Source organism: Ursus arctos, unplaced genomic scaffold (assembly GCF_023065955.2).
Source record: "Ursus arctos isolate Adak ecotype North America unplaced genomic scaffold, UrsArc2.0 scaffold_12, whole genome shotgun sequence".
NCBI lineage: Eukaryota > Metazoa > Chordata > Mammalia > Carnivora > Ursidae > Ursus > Ursus arctos.
In genome coordinates, this window is record NW_026622786.1 from 30,387,611 (window position 1) to 30,405,165 (window position 17,555).

The 17,555-nt window shown below is 45.0% G+C and overlaps 1 protein-coding gene across 8 annotated transcripts in view; it reads left to right on the top strand.

Moving 5' to 3' along the window:
* The window catches only part of TGFBR3 (transforming growth factor beta receptor 3), a 193,911-nt gene that overhangs the window by 72,221 nt on the left and 104,135 nt on the right, over positions 1 to 17,555 (top strand). For all 8 annotated transcript variants that reach the window (XM_026497623.4, XM_044383648.3, XM_044383649.3 and 5 more), the window contains one exon: positions 7,095 to 7,279. In XM_026497623.4, the coding sequence (XP_026353408.1) occupies positions 7,095 to 7,279 (185 nt within the window). The remainder of the gene's footprint in view (positions 1 to 7,094; positions 7,280 to 17,555) is intronic.

Here is a 17,555-nt window from a genome sequence, read left to right on the forward strand (position 1 = left end):
AATATGAGTGAAAAAGAGGAAGACGATATTTGGTAAAATGAGAAATGAGCTTCTGCTTTCTCACTGAGTTTATGAAGCCTTTTAAATCGACCAGAAGTTTGCAAGTGTGAACCAAGCGGTTTATTTTTTATCAAACATGAGTTAGTGTGTATGTTTGACCAATAAGTCTGATTGTTCATGAAGCCCTGAGGTGAAGGCCAGGAAAATGCAGGGTGGAAGCAGGCAGTGACTTAAGCGGGGGGGGGGGGGGGGGGGGGGGGGGGGGGTGGGGTGTGACCTGGTTCGAATCCCACCCTGCCCCCTACTGGTGGTGACCTTTGGCAAGTTACTTAGTTTCTAGGAGTCCCAGTTTCCACTACTTTAAAATAAGGTTTTTAACACTGTCTTTACAGCAGTGTTATGAGGATTAGAAACAATATGTGCACAGTGTGTGGCCCAGAGAAGGTGCATGAAGAATTAAACCCTGGCTTCTCACAGGAGGTGGCAGGCTAGGGTGTCACCAGATGCTCCATGGTGTTGCCCCAGGTGGCCCAGCTGCTGAACAGAGGGCCCTGCTTTGTGAAGGAGGCCACTTGGTCTGGGCCACCTGGAGAGTTTCCTCACCACACGGTTGACCTGAATCTGTGCTGTCTTCAGGTCAGTCAGTGTTTTTAGTCAATACAAGTAGCGTCTTGCGGGCGAATTGGGGCCATGGGTCGGTCCTGGTGGCTGAGGAGAGTATACAGAGAAGGAGAAACAGAGTCTGACGTCAGGGTAGGAAAGAAGACACTCAAACAAAACACAACGCCCAGCAGGATTTGGGGGAGATCGAATTGCGTGCGTAGCCAGCAGAGAAGGATAAACTCAGCTCACGCTTTCCGACCAAGGGAAAGTTAGACTTTGGGAATTACCCCCAAAGAATCCTGGACAGGGCATGTACTAGATGCTTAGAATAAACAGAAATACCAGATGGGGAGGCTACCGTGAGAAATGTCTCTGGAGGTGAACCTGTAAGTGTGTTACTGTTGAGAAGCACTTTATCGAAATGGGCACCCAACTCTGAGGCTGCAAACATTTTACTTACAGTGGAAATAATATCTGTTCTATCCACGTTACAGAGTTTCTGTGAGGCTTCAGATAAAGTATCTGTAAAATGCTCTTTTTTTTTTTGTAAAATGCCTTTTAATTGTAAAAAATGGTGCAAGGCGAACAGGAGTGTGTCTTTATGGCATTGTTGCCTTTGGCCAGCGCTTCTTTCCATATCATTTGTGCCCTGGTTGATCCTTCCTGTGGTCGGGTAGCTTTGCTATGCTGATTAGCGTCCTCACAGAGCTGCTTGCTGGCCTCTTGACTGTGGGGAAGGGATTGCTCAGGGAAGGGAGGGCTGTGGGTTTCCAGTGGTGGCCACAAGAGAAACTCCCAGCCTTCTGAGGCTGTCAGTGAGAGCCTACACGAGCAGCTCCAGAGCTCACAGTTCACCACAGAAGTGAGCAGATGAGTCAGATAGGGTTTCGGAACATGTTTTCCTGGTTTCCAAGCCTTTGCGGCTCTGAGGCCTGCATCTGGGCCCTGTGGTGGCCGCCTTGCTAGCTTAGGCTTGTGGTGGAGCCTGGGGGTGGGTCACCCTCTTCCCAGGTGGAGGCTTTGTTCATTGGATGTGGCGCTGGCATCGTGTGAGCAGCCTGCATTTGAAGCCACTATGAGGCCAGTGGGGGGGCCAGGAGAGTACATAGAGGTAGGCTGTGGCTTCAGGAGGGTGTCAGCAAAGCCTGTGCTTAACCTGGAGGTGGCAGGAGGCTGGGGCCTTGCTAATGGCAGAGGGAAGTGTTGTGCCACCTGGAGGGAAGCGCCTTGCCAGCAGAGTGGTTGGGGAGGCGAGGACAAAAACAAGTTTGTGGTTCCTGCCCTACTGTGACATTTGAGGGTGGGGAAGCCCCACCTGGGACTTGATTCTTAGCAACCAAAAATGCCACCCCCCTCATCTCATGATTGATTCCCCCACATTTAATACAAGATTGAAGTTTGGGCTACTGGGTAAAGAGTAAAAGGAAGAACTCTGGGATAGAGTCTCCTATTTGTATGAAATCCTTTGAGCATGGAGCGTCTCGTGGTTCTTTCCCTTTGCTCCGTGTCCCTTCCCTCATTAATATTTGAGTGTATACTGGGTGCTGGACATTATGCTGGGATGAGGGATACAGCAATAAACAGAATGATAGGGTGCCATTCTTCTGTGGTTTTTGCAGTCTTTGGGTGTATGTAGACATTAAACAAATAATTATGTAAGTATAACCACATGAAGTGCAATGAAGAGAAATGAAAAGTACCATGAGAGTATTATGAAGTATATGTCTCATGTAAGAGAAATAAGAGAAGCTTTCTTGACAGATCTGAAGAATGAGTAGGGATTTGCCACAGCAGGGCAGGGGAAGGGAACAGGAATGGTGGGGAAGTCTTCCTGGAGGACTCCTTGTATGTGGAGTTTCTGGTGGGAAGACGGTTGGCATTTTTGATGAAGTAAAATAAAGGTAGATTAAGCTGCAAATGTCAGAAAACCCAAAACAACATTGGCTTGAATAAAAGTTACACATGTTCCATATAAAAAGAAGCTGTCCAGAGCTGATCCTGTGGCTCTGTGTTCATCAAGGACCCAGGCAACTTCTGTCTTACTGCTTTGCCCCAGTCAGCATGTTTTCATTTTATGGCCCAAGATGGCTGCTCTGGCCCTACCCAGCACATCTGTATTCCAGCCAACAGGAAGGAGGAAAGGGCAGAAGAACACAGCTCCTTCCCTTCTTAAGAAACCTCCTAGAAATTGCATGTATCACTTCTGGTTATAGCTTACTAACCAGAATTTGGTCACATGGCCATACCTAGCTACAGACATTAGCTAGGACTTCCCGTACAATGTTGAAAAGAAGTGGTGAGAGGGGACGTCCTTGCCTTATTCCTGATATTGATGAGAAAGCTTCTAGTTTCTCACCATTAAGTATGATGTTAGCTATAGGGTTGTTATATATTTATTTATTTTTACATGTTCTTTATCCAGTTGAGGAAGTTCCTATCTGTTCTTAGTTTGCTTAGAGTTTTTATCATGAATGACTGTTAGATTTTGTCAAATGCTTTTTTTGCATCTGTTGATATGATCATGTGACTTTTTTCCTCTGATTTTTCTTCTTCAGCCAGTTGGTGAGATGGATTACATCAGTTGATTTTCTGATATATATCTGGGATAAATCCTACTTGGTTGCGGTGTACATTATTGGATTCTATTTGCTAATATTTTGTTGAGGATTTTTGCATCTGTGTTCATGAGAGATACTGGTCTGTAGTTTACTTTTCTTGCAATATCTTTGTCTGGTTTTGGTATTAGGGTAATGCTGACCTCATACAATGAGTTAGGAAGTATTCCCTCTGCTTCTATCTTCTGAGAGAGATTGTAGAGAATTGGTATAATTTCTTCCTTAAATGTCCATATGTTTTTATGAAAATTTCACCATACAGAGAGGTGAACCCCAAAGGTGGGTGTGTCTCAGTCCTTGGGTGACTGGGCAACCTGAAAGCAGTTATTCAGGTTAAGTGTCTTGAACTTATTTTCCTTTTCTTGAAACTAGGGATAATACCGCTTCCTTATAATGGTGTCCAAGGTTGTATAGGACCTAGCACTGCCTAGCCTATAGTGAGCACTTAATAAATAGCAATTTATTTTAATTTTTTACTACACCAGACTGACATTGTGTGTTGAATTGTTGAAGGCACCATTTCTTATATACCCTTGAAGGATAAGGGTGGATAATTCCTCTTTTCTTTTCTTTCTTGCTTTTTTGGCTTTAAGGATAGCTTAATCATATTTTGTAGCTTTTTTTTTTTTAATTTTGTGGCAAAAAATTCACTAAGAAACCTCAAAAACTAACTACTACTCTGATGTGTCTGATGGTTGGAGATACACTATATGGAGTGTGTTTAAACTTTGACCCCAGTGGGTCTCTGTAAAGTGCAGTTTTCCAGTCACTCGATCAGAGTGTGCCCTGTGCATTGCTTCCTTTTTTCTTTGACTTTGGCCTGACTTGTACAACACATGGCTGGAACTGCAGCCCATTAAGTGGGGTTTGCCCTGCCCTGGACTCTGGCAGGACAGAAACCATAGATTCTAAGGTGAGGGTTGCTGGTTCTCAGTACTGGGATGTCCCCTCTCTGATTCCCTCCCACTTTGGGAAAGACCTTGTCCTCTCATTTGTTGCCAGTGAGTTTTTGCTCTAACCCCAGTGTGGAGATGAACGGTGTGGTGATTTAAGGCAGATCCTGATGGGTGATGGTGGCGTTGCAAGGAGGTGGCAAGTCAGGCAGATTGCGGTTGTGTTCTGGATGGAACCACAAGCCAGTTGGAGCTTTGCACATGCATACAAAAATGGAGCTGAAAAGGTTTTTTTGTTTTTTTTTTTAATTTTTTTGTGTAGTCTCAACACCCAGTGTGGGGCTCAAACTCATGACCCTAGGGGCACCTGGGTGGTTCAGTCAGTTAAGTGTCTGCCTTTGGCTGAGCTCATGATCCCAGGATTCTGGGATCAAGCTGAGTCGGGCTCCCTGTCTGCTTCTCCTTTTCTCTCTGCCCCTCCCCCCCACTCATACTCTCTCTTGTGCTTGCTCTCTCTCTCTCTCTCTCTCTCTCTCAAATAAATAAATAAAAATCTTAAAAAAAAAACAAAAAAAACCCCTCAGGACCCCAAGATCAAGAGTCAGGTGTTCTACTGACTGAGCCAGCCAGGTGTCCCCTTTTAAATTTTATTAAATTCCAGTTAACATACAGTGTAATATTAGTTTCAGGTGTACAGTATAGTGATTCAGCACTTCCATAGATCACCAGGCGCTCATGACAAGTGCTCTCCTTAATCCCCATCATCTATTTCACCCATTCCCCCCGCCCCCGAAAAGCATTTTTATTTGTGCTTTATTTGTGACAATGGCAAATTCATGGCAGGAAGCTGTGAAACCAGGTCCCCAGGGTTTAGTGTGTCCCCAAAGTTGAGTAGGAGCAGGAGACTCTGGAGCTCAGGGGTGTGAAACACACCAGGCATCCCACTGTGGTTGGGGAGGGCTGGAGGGGAAACGGTAGGGGAGCACCTGCTCATACTGTTTGCCCTACACGGGGACTTCAGGGAATCAGATGTCCAGCACCTCCTGCCTTCTGCCACTGTGACATCTTCCTTCACCACCTCTGTTTCTCGGAAAGCAGCTGGGCACAGTACAGCAATACAGAGAGCAGCAGTGATTATTTGAGAAGGTACATACTTCATTTCAGACCAGATAACTTTTATCGGCCTCGATAATTTCCGTGAGTTCTGAAATAGACTTGGCACACCAGGCAGGGTGTCTGCTTATAGTCTAGCAGTGGGGGTGCGGGATTGCCAGTTCTGAACTGCATTTCTGAATTTGCATTTTATGCTGGGGCTGTAATCCTGGAGAGTACTTTTTTAATATGTAGAAGCCAGGAAGAACCAACTGGAGTGCGTTCAGGTCTTTCTTTGGATTCCACTTAGAGGGCTGTGGTTTAGTAGACGCTGTATGTTCAAGTCCCAGTCTCCCCAGGGAGCAAAGGAAGACATCACCAAACTTGCAGAGGCGTGTTGTGGTTCCTCCTTCTTCTTGGATGTCCCTCTCTATCAGTGCAGCCAGTGTGCAGTGAGGCCCAAGTGGGGTTGTACCTCCCATTGTTGTAGCAGTCTCTCTCCCCTGTTAGCTCCCTATAGCCAAATCCAAGTCCCCAGAATGGTGCCCTAATCACCAGTCAGGGAGGGGACAATTTATTTTAAAGCTCAGTGATTCATTTCACAAATATTTGTTGAGCATCTCCTACATGCCAGGTGCTGTGATGGGTGCTGAGGATACAAAGATGAGTAACCCACTGTCTGGGAAGTCACATTAGACTAGCAGAGACAGATGTACATACATTGGTGGTTACAGTGTAGGAATTGCAGAGATGGGCAGGGATATTATGTGAGGACGGAAGAGTACCTCTCTCGGCTTAGGGTGTTTGTTGTGGGGCAGAGTTAGAGTGGAAGAGGAATTGGGGCAAAGGAAACACTTGAATAAAGACGTGGAGTTAAGACTCATCATGGTATCTTTGGAGAAGCCACTTGGGGTTGCTGGAATGGGGTGGGGTGAGGCTGGAGAGAGAGGAAGGGACAGGTCAAGAAAGGCCTTGTGTGCCTGGTTGGGGAGCTTGGGCTTTATTCACAGTCCACCAGTCCTTAAGGGACAGGACATGCCGGCAGAGATGGGAGGGGCAGGCGTTCCCATTGGGAGTCACCATCACATTGAGCACCCTGGGTGACATGGATGTTGCTTGCATGGAAGGTGGCTTGGAGAGCTGGACACCAGAGTCTCCTTTTAGGAAGATCTGCAGTTGTCTAGAGACAGAGGCAGTGAGGACCACAGGAGGTAGAGATGGGCAGGAATGGATGTTAGAATTTAAGTTCTGATTATTAGAGAAAGGGAGAATGAGAAAGCGGGAGCCAAGTGTGACCAGGGTTCTTTTCTGTTTGAGGCTCTATTCATATGCTTCTTCCTTTCTTGGGAGGGTTTTTTTCTGATCTCTGGCCCAAACTTTGCTATACAACTCTAGCCCCAATTGCCCCTGCTCGTTATATCTTGTTTTGTATTGTTCTTTAGTTTGTTTTGCTCTAAGAAGGGCAGTGCTTAAAGGTTAGGGACTGTATCTTATACTTTTTTGGTGCAATTTTAGTTGTTAATTTATGCATACTATCATTGGGCTCTAAGGCAATTTATTCCATTTATTTCTGGTTTTCTTCTAAGAGAGGAAGGAAGAATTGAACACAGTTGTCAAACGGGAGTTCCTCCATTCAGAGGAATACATCGTGACTTTTGTGTCTAAAAGGGAATTTAAATAATCAAATACACATCAAAATCATCTAAAAGGAATTTAGAGATTGGGGTTTTAGAATAGCTAAGCATTTTTGCCATTGTGTTCTGGAAACAACTTACCTGGAAAGGTTCCTCTGGTGGATTGGCAGTGGCTTGATCATCTAGCATAATTAATTTAACTGTAGCACAATTCATTGCTGTTTCTGAGGGGTTTGTGTTTGTGATTCCCTCTGCAGGTCCAGAGCCCAGTACCCAGTGTGAGTTGTTGCCCGTCAATGCCTCCCATCCGGTCCAGGCCTTAATGGAGAGCTTCACCGTCTTGTCGGGGTGTGCCAGCAGGGGCACAACAGGGCTGCCGCAGGAGGTGCACGTCCTGAACCTCCGTGCTGCCGACCCCGGGCTCGGCCAGCCCCAGAGAGAGGTAAGTGCAGGTGCTGGCTTTCTGCTGACTGCCCCCAAGCTTATAAAGACAATTCTCTGAACAAAGAGTCCTTCCCTGCCCCCCCCCATTCTGGGTTAAACAGGGATGCTCACGTATGAATATAAGTGGGGAAGAGGACATATGTACACTCAAGAGAAGGATTTCAAATAACAGATTGCTCTCTGGACTGGGCAACTCTAGGACTTCTTTCTAGAGAGATTTTTCAGCTTCGTAACTTTCCTGGCTTCCCCTGTTGGAAAGAATGTTCTTAAGAATTCCATCTTTGAAACATGGCTGTGAAAAAACAAAATAAGGTGCCGTTTTTCTGTAATTGTAAAGTGTCTTTCTCATCCTCTCCTGTGACCTGTCTTCTTTCTTCGCTTTGTCTTATGAACCTGTTGCTCCTGCGGGATGAGTCAGTGGAAATGGGAACGTTCAAGTAAAGATGGCAGTACTCTGTACTCGCCTGAAAAGGGTTAGCTCCTTGTGTCATCTAGGCAGGTTCTTGAAGATAGCGGTGGTCTAGGTGGTGGTGATGGTGGTGAGCCAAGCTCGTAGTGCCGTGGTACTTCACCTGTCCTCAGCACTCTTTGAAGCACTCACACACTTACCCCACGAAGTCCTGTTACTATCCTCATTTTACAGGTGACAGGTGCAGAAATAACTCACTTGCACAAGGTCATCACCTGAAGAGAAAAATGGCCTCCTCTTTCCTGTGGCTCAGAAGTGACCTAGATTGTGGGTAACGGTCACCATACTTCTTTTACAGTAACATGCAGTTGTCATTCTCTCTGTTTTTAAGCTTCTGTGTGTCAGAAGTGTTATCAATCTGGTATTATCTCTCCAGGGAGAGAGAAACCACAGTAAATCCCGATCACAGCGAAGCGTAGGAAAACGAACGCGGAATGGAATTTTATCTTTGAGTTTTCTTCTGGTCAGGGAAGTTAATTTCCAGAACTGTTTATGTGTCTTAACCACTCTGCCTTTTCGGGGGGAGTAGGAATAGGAGAGGTGAGGGGTCCAGAAGGAAAAGCAAACTGATTTTAATCTTGTGAAAGTGTGCAGAGTTGGCTCATTTCAAAGACAAATCGTCTGACCTTTTCAGCTACATTGGAAATTATTGTTCATACTTTTGGTTGCTTGCCACAGTTGCTGCAACGCCTCTTTCAGGGCAGATTTCTTTATCCTGGTAATGTGTCTTTAATTCTTAACTTATGGGGGAGACTGTGGTGGGAGGGAGAGGAGGAGGAGGAAACGCAGTTCCTATGAAGCGTTGCTGACTCCAGCAATTCCGCAGCAGCAGTAATTACTCATTTTATATGTGCTCCCTCAGAGGAACTAAGAAGGAAAAGAAAAGTTCACGCTGTTATAGACGCAGCAACAGCAGAGATTCTGGCTGTTAAATTGTGCATTACTGTTGTTGACTGTGAAAATAGATTCAAATAAGACTGTCGAAGCAAAAGAAAAAATAGCTCTAGGAATGACCACAGAGTTCTCCCACACTTGCATTTCGGTGTGAGATTAAAACGTTCTCGGCAGTACTGAGGATACAGCAAACTAGCTGGCATCTGGGGACATAGTACGTTCCGTGAGGGAGTAGAGAGATAGGGCCTAGTAGAGAGATGGTCTCTAAAATTTGCTTAAAAACCTATTCTTCTTCTTTCTTCAATATTCATATAGTCTAGGTATGATTTGGGGTTAGTGATTTGAAGACATTTCCGAGACTAGGCACCTGAGGGAAATTGACTTCTTTCCTTCTTTGGGGGACTTTCTAAGAATTAGATGTTTGTAGTTCAGTCCTGTTGGAAAACAAGATGTTGGGTTACCTGATCTTCAGAAATTCCATTCTGGCTCTGAGCTGCTCTCATATAGTAGACCTTGGACTATCTTATGTATAGAGAGTGAGTGTAGAGGACAACACAAGCGGTTGGGCCACGAGAGGATGAAAAGAGAAGCAAAGAGAGATTGTTTATGGATGGTAAAATGGGGGTGGAGAAATACTAAATCTCTCTCACCTTCTTCCTATATGACTGTGCAGCCGTGCAGACAGTTTTTAAAATCATTTGGAGGACGCCTGGGAGGCTTAGTCGTTAAGCGTCTGCCTTCAGCTCAGGTCATGATCCTGGAGTCCTGGGATCGAGCCCCGCATCAGGCTCCCTGCTCAGCGGGAAGCCTGCTTCTCCTTCTCCCACTCCCCCTGCTTGTGTTCCCTCTCTCGCTGTCTGTCAAGTAAATAAATAAAATCTTTAAAAAAATAAAATAAAATCATTTGAACTCTGTGACCCAACAATTCGACTTCTCTAAGTATATACCCAAGGGAAGTGATAACATATGTCCGCACAAAAACTTGTCCACAGATGCTCATGGCAGTGTTACTCATATTAGTTAAAAAGTGGAAACAGCCTGAATGTCCGTCTGCTGATGAATGGGTAAATAAAATGTGATCTGTCCACACAATGCAATGTTACTTAGCAATAAGAATGCCCGAAGTTCCGACAAGTGCTGCTGCATGGAGGAACCTCGAAGACATCATGCTCAGTGAAAGAAGACAGACGCAGAAGACCACATATTATATGAATCCGTTTGTATGAAATGTCCAGAATAGAAAGATTTGTAGAGATAGAAAGTGAGTTAGTGGTTGCTTAGGGCTGAAGGGCAAAAGAGAGAAGTGGGGGTTGACTGCTGATGAGTACAGGGTCTGTTTGGGAGGGGCAGAAACGTTCTAAAATTAAATTGTGGTGATGGTTCCCCCATTGAATATGAATATATACTACACACCATTGATAAATGTGAATATACTAAAAACCACTGGATTGCATTTTAAATGGGTGGATTTTATGGTATGTGAATTTTATCTCCATAAAGCTGTTTACAAAGCAATAATTCAACCTGCTAATATTCTAATTAGCTAATGAAGCTTACCTTGACTGTATTCACTTTTTTTTTTTTTAAACCAAGATTGCTTTCTCTTCCAGCCTAAAGTCACCTACTTTTTTCTGTTGTTCTCAGTGGATAACTTGGTTTTTTTTTTTTTTTTTTTAAGATTTTATTTATTTATTTGACAGAGATAGAGACAGCCAGTGAGAGAGGGAACACAAGCAGGGGGAGTGGGAGAGGAAGAAGCAGGCTCATAGCAGAGGAGCCTGATGTGGGGCTCGATCCCAGAACGCCGGGATCACACCCTGAGCCGAAGGCAGATGCTTAACTGCTGTGCCACCCAGGCACCCCGGATAACTTGGTTTTTATAGATATGCTGTTATGTGTGGTCTGTGCTAAAAATCACAGCTGATCTGTTTTGGGGGTGATAGTGGGAGGACCAGAGGTAGCCTTCCTGTGTGTCTCTACTGAATATTAAAGGCAAATATTTTTCAAAATGAAATGAAGTCATTGCTTATAATTTAGCAAAAAGAATGTCATATTGGCTCCCAGGTATAATTGACTTTGACTCTGATGACCAAGGTAGTTGTTTTTCACCACGTCCTCCTTAACTGGGAGGGAATTACTACATCAGCCCTCTTTCCCCCAGCTTGTTACTGGTGCAGGATCAGCAGGAAGATCTATTGTAAATCAACCCTTCTCTAACATTGTACTGAATTCCTACCTCCCAGTAGTCTTAAGGTTCTTCAGCTGAGGAGAGGCTGCTGCTTTTCCTGTGTGGAGGAGGTGACAGATCCTACCCCTGGAAGTAATAAACGCAGCAGGTTGACAAGATTTGGGGAGACAGTTGCGCTTAAGTTAGATAAACAATTTTATAGGCCAGCAGAGAATTTGTATCAGAAACTCGCTTGTTAGGGTAACGTATACAAAGCCTTCTGGAGCACAGCAGTGTTTGGCCATCGGCCTCCCTGCTGGGTTCTCCTCAGGACAGCACGGAGACTATAATTGTATTTTTCATCTGAGACCACACCTCTCATTTGTAATCATTGGTTTTGGAAACAACAGGCCTGGAAGTGAACAGGAAACTTGAAAAAGACTCTCTGGCGGCAGAGAAGGGCAAATGACAGTAAACAGCCCGGAGAGATCAGTTTTGTCTTTTAGAATAAGCGGGCACTGGTGTCCTCATTTTCATCCTATAAAAACTAGCTCCTCTTGCTCTTTGACTTCAAAGTAAAATGCACCCCTACCCCCTCACCCCCCCCCCCATCAGAGTTTGGGCCCACAGGGTGTTTCCTGATTCCTGAGAGGGGTTATAGCACCACCAGCGGCTTGTTTACGGTAACATACTTTCGTTAGTTGCTGGAATGGCAACAATTTTGTTTCCTATCTAATTCTTACTGCGACCTGCTTTTATGTGGTGATGTGTCTTTCCTATTTCCGACTTATCTAATTGCCTGTTTACTATGAAAAGCTGCTGAGGGTAACCCCCTCGTTAGCATTACCTATGTGTATAAAGGACATGATGTTTAAATTTATGGATTTGTCCTGACGTTAAAGCAGCAACTGTTAATGGGTGTGCCAGTAACTGGCTGTATGGAGGAAAGAACTGGAAGGCTCCATTGTCATGGGAAAGGGACCAGGTTTAATAACTTTATCTCTCAGAAAGTTCAGAACCCTTCCTAACTTCCGTGTATTTGCTTATTCTCTGCCTCATTCCAAAGCAAGGATTTGGGATGGGCTTATTACAAGACATCTCAACAGTAGAAGCAGAAATGCAGGAGGACAAAGAAAAAAGAAAAGCGTAGTTGTTAGCTGTATGGGTTAATGTGGTTGGTTGGTATGACTGACTGTGAAATTTGGATCCACGCTTCTTGGCAGGCAGGGCCGAATGGGATGTGTGGTTAATCACACATGTGGCTCCAAGTCACTTTTACTTTGTACCTTCTCGAGGACTGTGGCATAAAGTTGTTCCTCTCCTGCTTCTTTTGAGGGCAGGAAAGACCACAATTGGGAGAAAGAGAAGGAAGTAAACACATCTATCTGAAATGCTCGCTGTTCTGCTTGCCTTGTAATAATTCCCTTACCCACTAAGTTACAGGAACAGCAGCAGTAGCGGTGATGCGGCCTGCTGGGGGCTGGCCACCTCACTGGCCCTTGTATTATCTCTGCTAGTCCTCGTTGTCCCCCAGCAAAGGAGCGAAGCTTTGGGAGGCAGTGGATGCCCGGTGCAAGCTGTCCCTGCACTTCCCTTCTACCATCAGCTCTTGCCTTGTTCCGGGCCCTGAAACCTCCTAACCAGTCTTGTTAGGTGAGCCAGCTGATCTCGCAGAGGCTTTGGGTTTCCTGCATAGGCTTGTGACAGCTCATTCCAGTGCTCCCAGTCCCTTTTCATTCCCTCCCTTGTGGCTTTGGGGCCAGTATTGAGGTTGGTCTCTTGTTGTCTTTTTTCCTTTCTCGTTTAGAAGATTATCACATCAAGTGTTAGTAATTATAGTATGCAGGGAGCAGAGGAGCCCTTGTACTCTCCGTGGCTGCTAATGGCCACACTAAATGCCACCTCCCGTCTGTCCTTCATAGTCGATTATTTCCTCCCCTCTCTACCCCCATGAGGCTTTCAGCTGCCTTCACAAAAGTAACCCACCTGTTCTCTGCTTACAGTCGTTGACTTGTAACCAGACTTACTTGAACCATGTGATAAGGGAGAATGAACACATTAAGGGACTCTTCCTCCTCTGAATGACACACGGGAGCTTTAGTATGTGGGCTTTGACATCTGAAGTAACATCTTTTTTGCTTGCTTGGAGGTAGCTGGAAGTTCAGAGATTAAACATTTTGGAGATTGCTACTACCTACCTACGTAACTATACACAGTCTTCCCTCTGTTTCCACAGTATTAGGAGGTGGATAACTTCTCTCTTCCCCCTTAGTTATTAAAATATAGACAGCACAGTGCCGGGGTTGGGGGAATGGGCTGTTGTCTTAACTTTACTCATCACCGCTAAAGGAACTGATAAGGCTGGGTTTTTTTTGGAGACTACCTATGTGAGAGTAAAAGTATCCAACGAACCCTGAACCAGTAGCATACTAGCTACATTCCTTCTCTGTCTGGGGCATTTTTCCCTCTGTAGTTTTTCGTGAGTGACTTTCTCATGCTAGCCCTGTGTATGTGCAGAAAAAAATCCAAATAAACTCAAGGCTATTAATGTTTCAGAGGTCTTATGTGTAGTATATGCTTAGCAGGTGTCAGAGTAAACCGCTCACACACAGACACTGTATATTGGTGAAATTTAGTTCCTAAACAAATACCTTCCATGTATAAACGCTGTCTGGTGTTTGTTTAAATGAGGTTGTTTGGAAATCACTCTAGCCTTTTAGGTGACATTGCCTCTGAGCTGACCGTTTTGTTGCAGACCTACAGCAGATGTATCAAGAAGTTAAACTGATGACAAGGGTCACATTTCTCAGTTCATTTGAGTGTTGCTGTGGAAGTTATTTCATTAACTTGAAAGACAACTGAATCTGACCATCACATAGGATTGGAGGCCCTAAATACATAGGCCAGTCACATCTTTTGAAGGGAGCTGCCCCTTCGCTCAAAGATACTCAATGCAGTTTAAACGATGACACCCCGCTGGGCAGAATGCAGGTGGCAGGCCAGGACTGGGTAGAGGAGCAGGGTTGGGGACAGCAAGGCAGCCAGGCCTGACTGCTGGCTCAGCAGAGGACCATGCAGGTCCGTTTAGAACTTTGGCCAAGGATAGTTTCTGACATGTTGGGGCAAGCTGTTTATTCAGAAACTACAGCTAACTGTCAAGTAAGAACTCTCCAAAAACCCGGTTTTGGAATCCTAGAAAAAGTGAAAGCAGAAATTAGAGTGATAATGGTAAACATGAGGGCTTAGACAAATGAGGACACAAACTAAGCAAAGAAGTTACGACATTCCTACCAAGATGCTGGCTGGCCACGTCGCTTAAACCCTGTCATTTATCACAGTAATGTCCAGATGCTGTCAAAATTGCCCTTAGAAAGCACTGCTCCTTGCCCCACCAGAGGGATGGAGCCCAGTGGGACTCTGCCATTTTGTCATGAGGTAATGCTGGGTTCTGTCTTTGCTGCCTGGGAGGTGACAGGTTGAAAAAGCCTCTCATTATTGCCTCTTCCCCAGTCTGGAGAAGAGACTGCCTTGACCCCCTCTAAAATTTGTTCAGCAGCAGCGTTTTCCAGCCAGTGTGGTATTTGTGTTTATGGAGTTTAGGGCTACAACCCTGACCCATACTGTTGTTGCCATGGTAACTCCTCAACATCTAAAAAATTGTAATTTCCTAAAAATGTTGTTAGGAAATGTTTTTACAGGGGCACCCTCCACATTTGAAAATGTGACTTTTTGCTTGAAGGACATTTTGGAGAGCATTTTAAAAGGCAGTAGACCAAAGTAAGGAGCAGGTCTACAAGTCTGAGACCCAGATGTGCTGACTGGGCAAATGCCCAGCTTGTGTGTGCAGAGTGTCCAAATCTCCAGCTTGTACTCTCTTGTTTTCATTGCTTATCTGCTATGTTGACATTTTGTTTGAGAATAAAAAGAAATTTACTGCTAATATCTCTGATTTAAATACTCATATTCTGCAGAAATGTTTATGTCACTTAAATCATTTCCCCACTGTGTTCTCCGAATATTTCTGTGAAAATGGGCATGTTTAATTATTTTACTTTTCTTTCTTCCACAGTGAAGAGGCCGTGTGTGAACTTGGCCCCGCTGATCATCTCTCGCACCATTATGTTTCTCTTACCCTTGTCTCTCCAGCTTCTTGAATGAGCGAACATCTATGTGTCCTGCCTCTCCCTTCTTTCCTCCCTGCAGCCTGACTTCTGTTCTCCTGAGCTGCTCTCTGATGATGCCCTTCTGACCAGTTAATGGGATGCTAGGACTGGAGGCGATCTAGTTTTAACCACCTGACAGAGGAGACCAGGGCTAGGGAGTGAAGTGACGACTTATTCACTGTCAAACAAGAGGTTGGTGCCAGTGTTGGACTGGGACCCAGGGGCCCTGTTCCTATGGCAGAGCTCTTTCTCCCGTAGCACCTTTCCCCACTTTTTTCCTCCTCAGCTCCTTTTTCTGTACTTCCTTTTCTGGCATCTCCTTCTGGGCTTTGGGATGATACCTTAGCCTGGTTCTCCTTCTACCTTTCCATCTGTTCTTCTGTTTCTTTCCCAGCTCTTTGTTCCTTCTTGGGGTTTCTTGCCCAGAGTGTAGTCTTTGGCCTTTGTTTCCCATCTCTTTTCCCCGAGGCAGCTTGTCTGTTTTCCGCATTCGGGTTGTCACCTCCATGCGAAAGCCTCCCAACACCCTCTCCAGGCTTCCGCAGGGGAGCTGCAGTCAGGGTTCCACAGAACCGTGCCTCTCAGGTCTTACCTCAAGCTCCCAGGTCCCGGAGATGTGCTGTGGAGGAGCAGCTGTCCGTAAGGTTCCGTGTGCTATTAATCTCTGTCGCTTGCCAAGCTTGTGTCTCTGGGTGAGTTACTTCATTCTCTAAGCCCCTTTCTTCATCTGTAAAATGGAGATGATAGTAGCAGTTCCCTACAGAGTTTACTGAGGATTGAGAGATGTCCGTAGGGCACGGAGAGTGCCCTGTGTGCCTGGCACACAGTACGCAATCAAATGCTAGCTCTTTTTATTACCTCTAAAACTGAACGTAAGCTGGTCTTCTCCTTCCCCCAGTGCTGGTTACCAGCCCAACTTCCCTGCCCCCATCAGTGTCACTGCTACCATCTGTCTTGGGACTTCTGAACATCTTGGATTTACTCATCCCTTTCAAACCCTATATTGGGCAGTCACCAAATTTTATTGACATTTCCTCTGAAATTTCTCTTGAATTTCTGTGTTCTTCTGCACTTACCCTGGAGTGTTTTAATCCAGTTTCCTGGGAGTTTCAGTCTAGCTTGTGGACCACTTCTTAAAACAATTTTTCTACGTAATACCTCACAATTCATTCATTTACAGATGCATTCAGTGAGTTATACATTGAGGGCCTACTGTGTGCTAGGTAGACATCCTGCTACATTCTTACTCATGTTTATGTCTTCAGCACTATTGAGGATTAAGGGCAAATAAATTTAATGCAGTGTGACAAATAATGTGACCATTATTTGTTCTAAAATTAACAAAATTTTGCAAGAGCCCAACAGAGGGAGCAGTAATTCTGTCTGCAGGTGAGGGGAGGATTTCCAGAAGAGAGCATTTAATAAAGGGCTTGAAAGTCAAGTAGAAATTTCTGGGTAGAGGAAGAGAGAGGCCTTAGTATACACAGAGGGAAAAGCAGAAACCACATGTGGAGGAAAGTTCGTCCATGTACATGGTGTGGCTGGGGTACAGTTCAAGGAGTACAAAACTATGGCCTTTGGGCCAGATTCTGCCTGGTGCCTGTTTTGTATGTACAAAATTTACATATCGTAAAGGTTACTTTTCCAAAAAGAAACTTTGTACCCACTAGCAGTCACTCCCATTGCCTGTGGTCCTACTCCCCGGCCTAGACAACCAGCAGTTGACTTTATTTCTTGATAGATTGGCCTATTTTGGACATTTTCTGTAGGTGGAATCATACAGTATATGTGACTTTTATGACTGGCTTCTTTCCCTTAACAGAATGCATTTGAGATTCACCCATGTTGTAGCATGTGTTAGTTATTTCTTTCCTTTTTATTCTTGAATAGTATCCCATCGGATGGCTGTACTGTATTTTGCTTATTCTTCCACCAGTCGGATGCCTGTTTTTGTAAACAATGTTTTTTTTTTGGTTTTTTTTGGGGGGCGGTTAAATAAATATTAAATAAATATTGGAATATAGCCATGTCCATTCGTTTATATATCATCTGTGGCTGCTTTCTTACTATACTGGCAGAGCTGAGTAGTGTGACGAAGCCTGAAAGATTTATGATCTGGCCATTTGCAGAGAAAGCTTTCCAACCACTGGACTAGAGGATGGGGACAGTGGGAGGTGGGATGGGCTGGAGTTTGAAAGTGGAATATGAGGGGCAGCTGGGTGGCTCAGTCGGTTAAGCATCTGCCTTTAGCTCAGGTCGTGATCCCAGGGTCCTGGGACTGAGCCCCATGTCGTGCTCCCTGCTCAGGGGAGAGTTTGCTTCTCCTTCTGCTCCTGCTCTCTCTCTGGCTGTCTCTCTCAAATAAATAAATAAAAATCTAAAAAAAATAATAAAGTGGAAGATGAGTGGAAAGGCTGCAGGAGTGAAGGTTTGGACTAACCCTGTGGATCCGTGTCTCTCCGACTGTATGTGGTATGTGAACCCTCTGCTTCGGAATCCCTTAGAGATGCTTAAGTGCAGATTCCCGAACCTCACCCGTGACCTTTCAGGTGATTCCATTGCCGCACACCTTTTTTTCCCT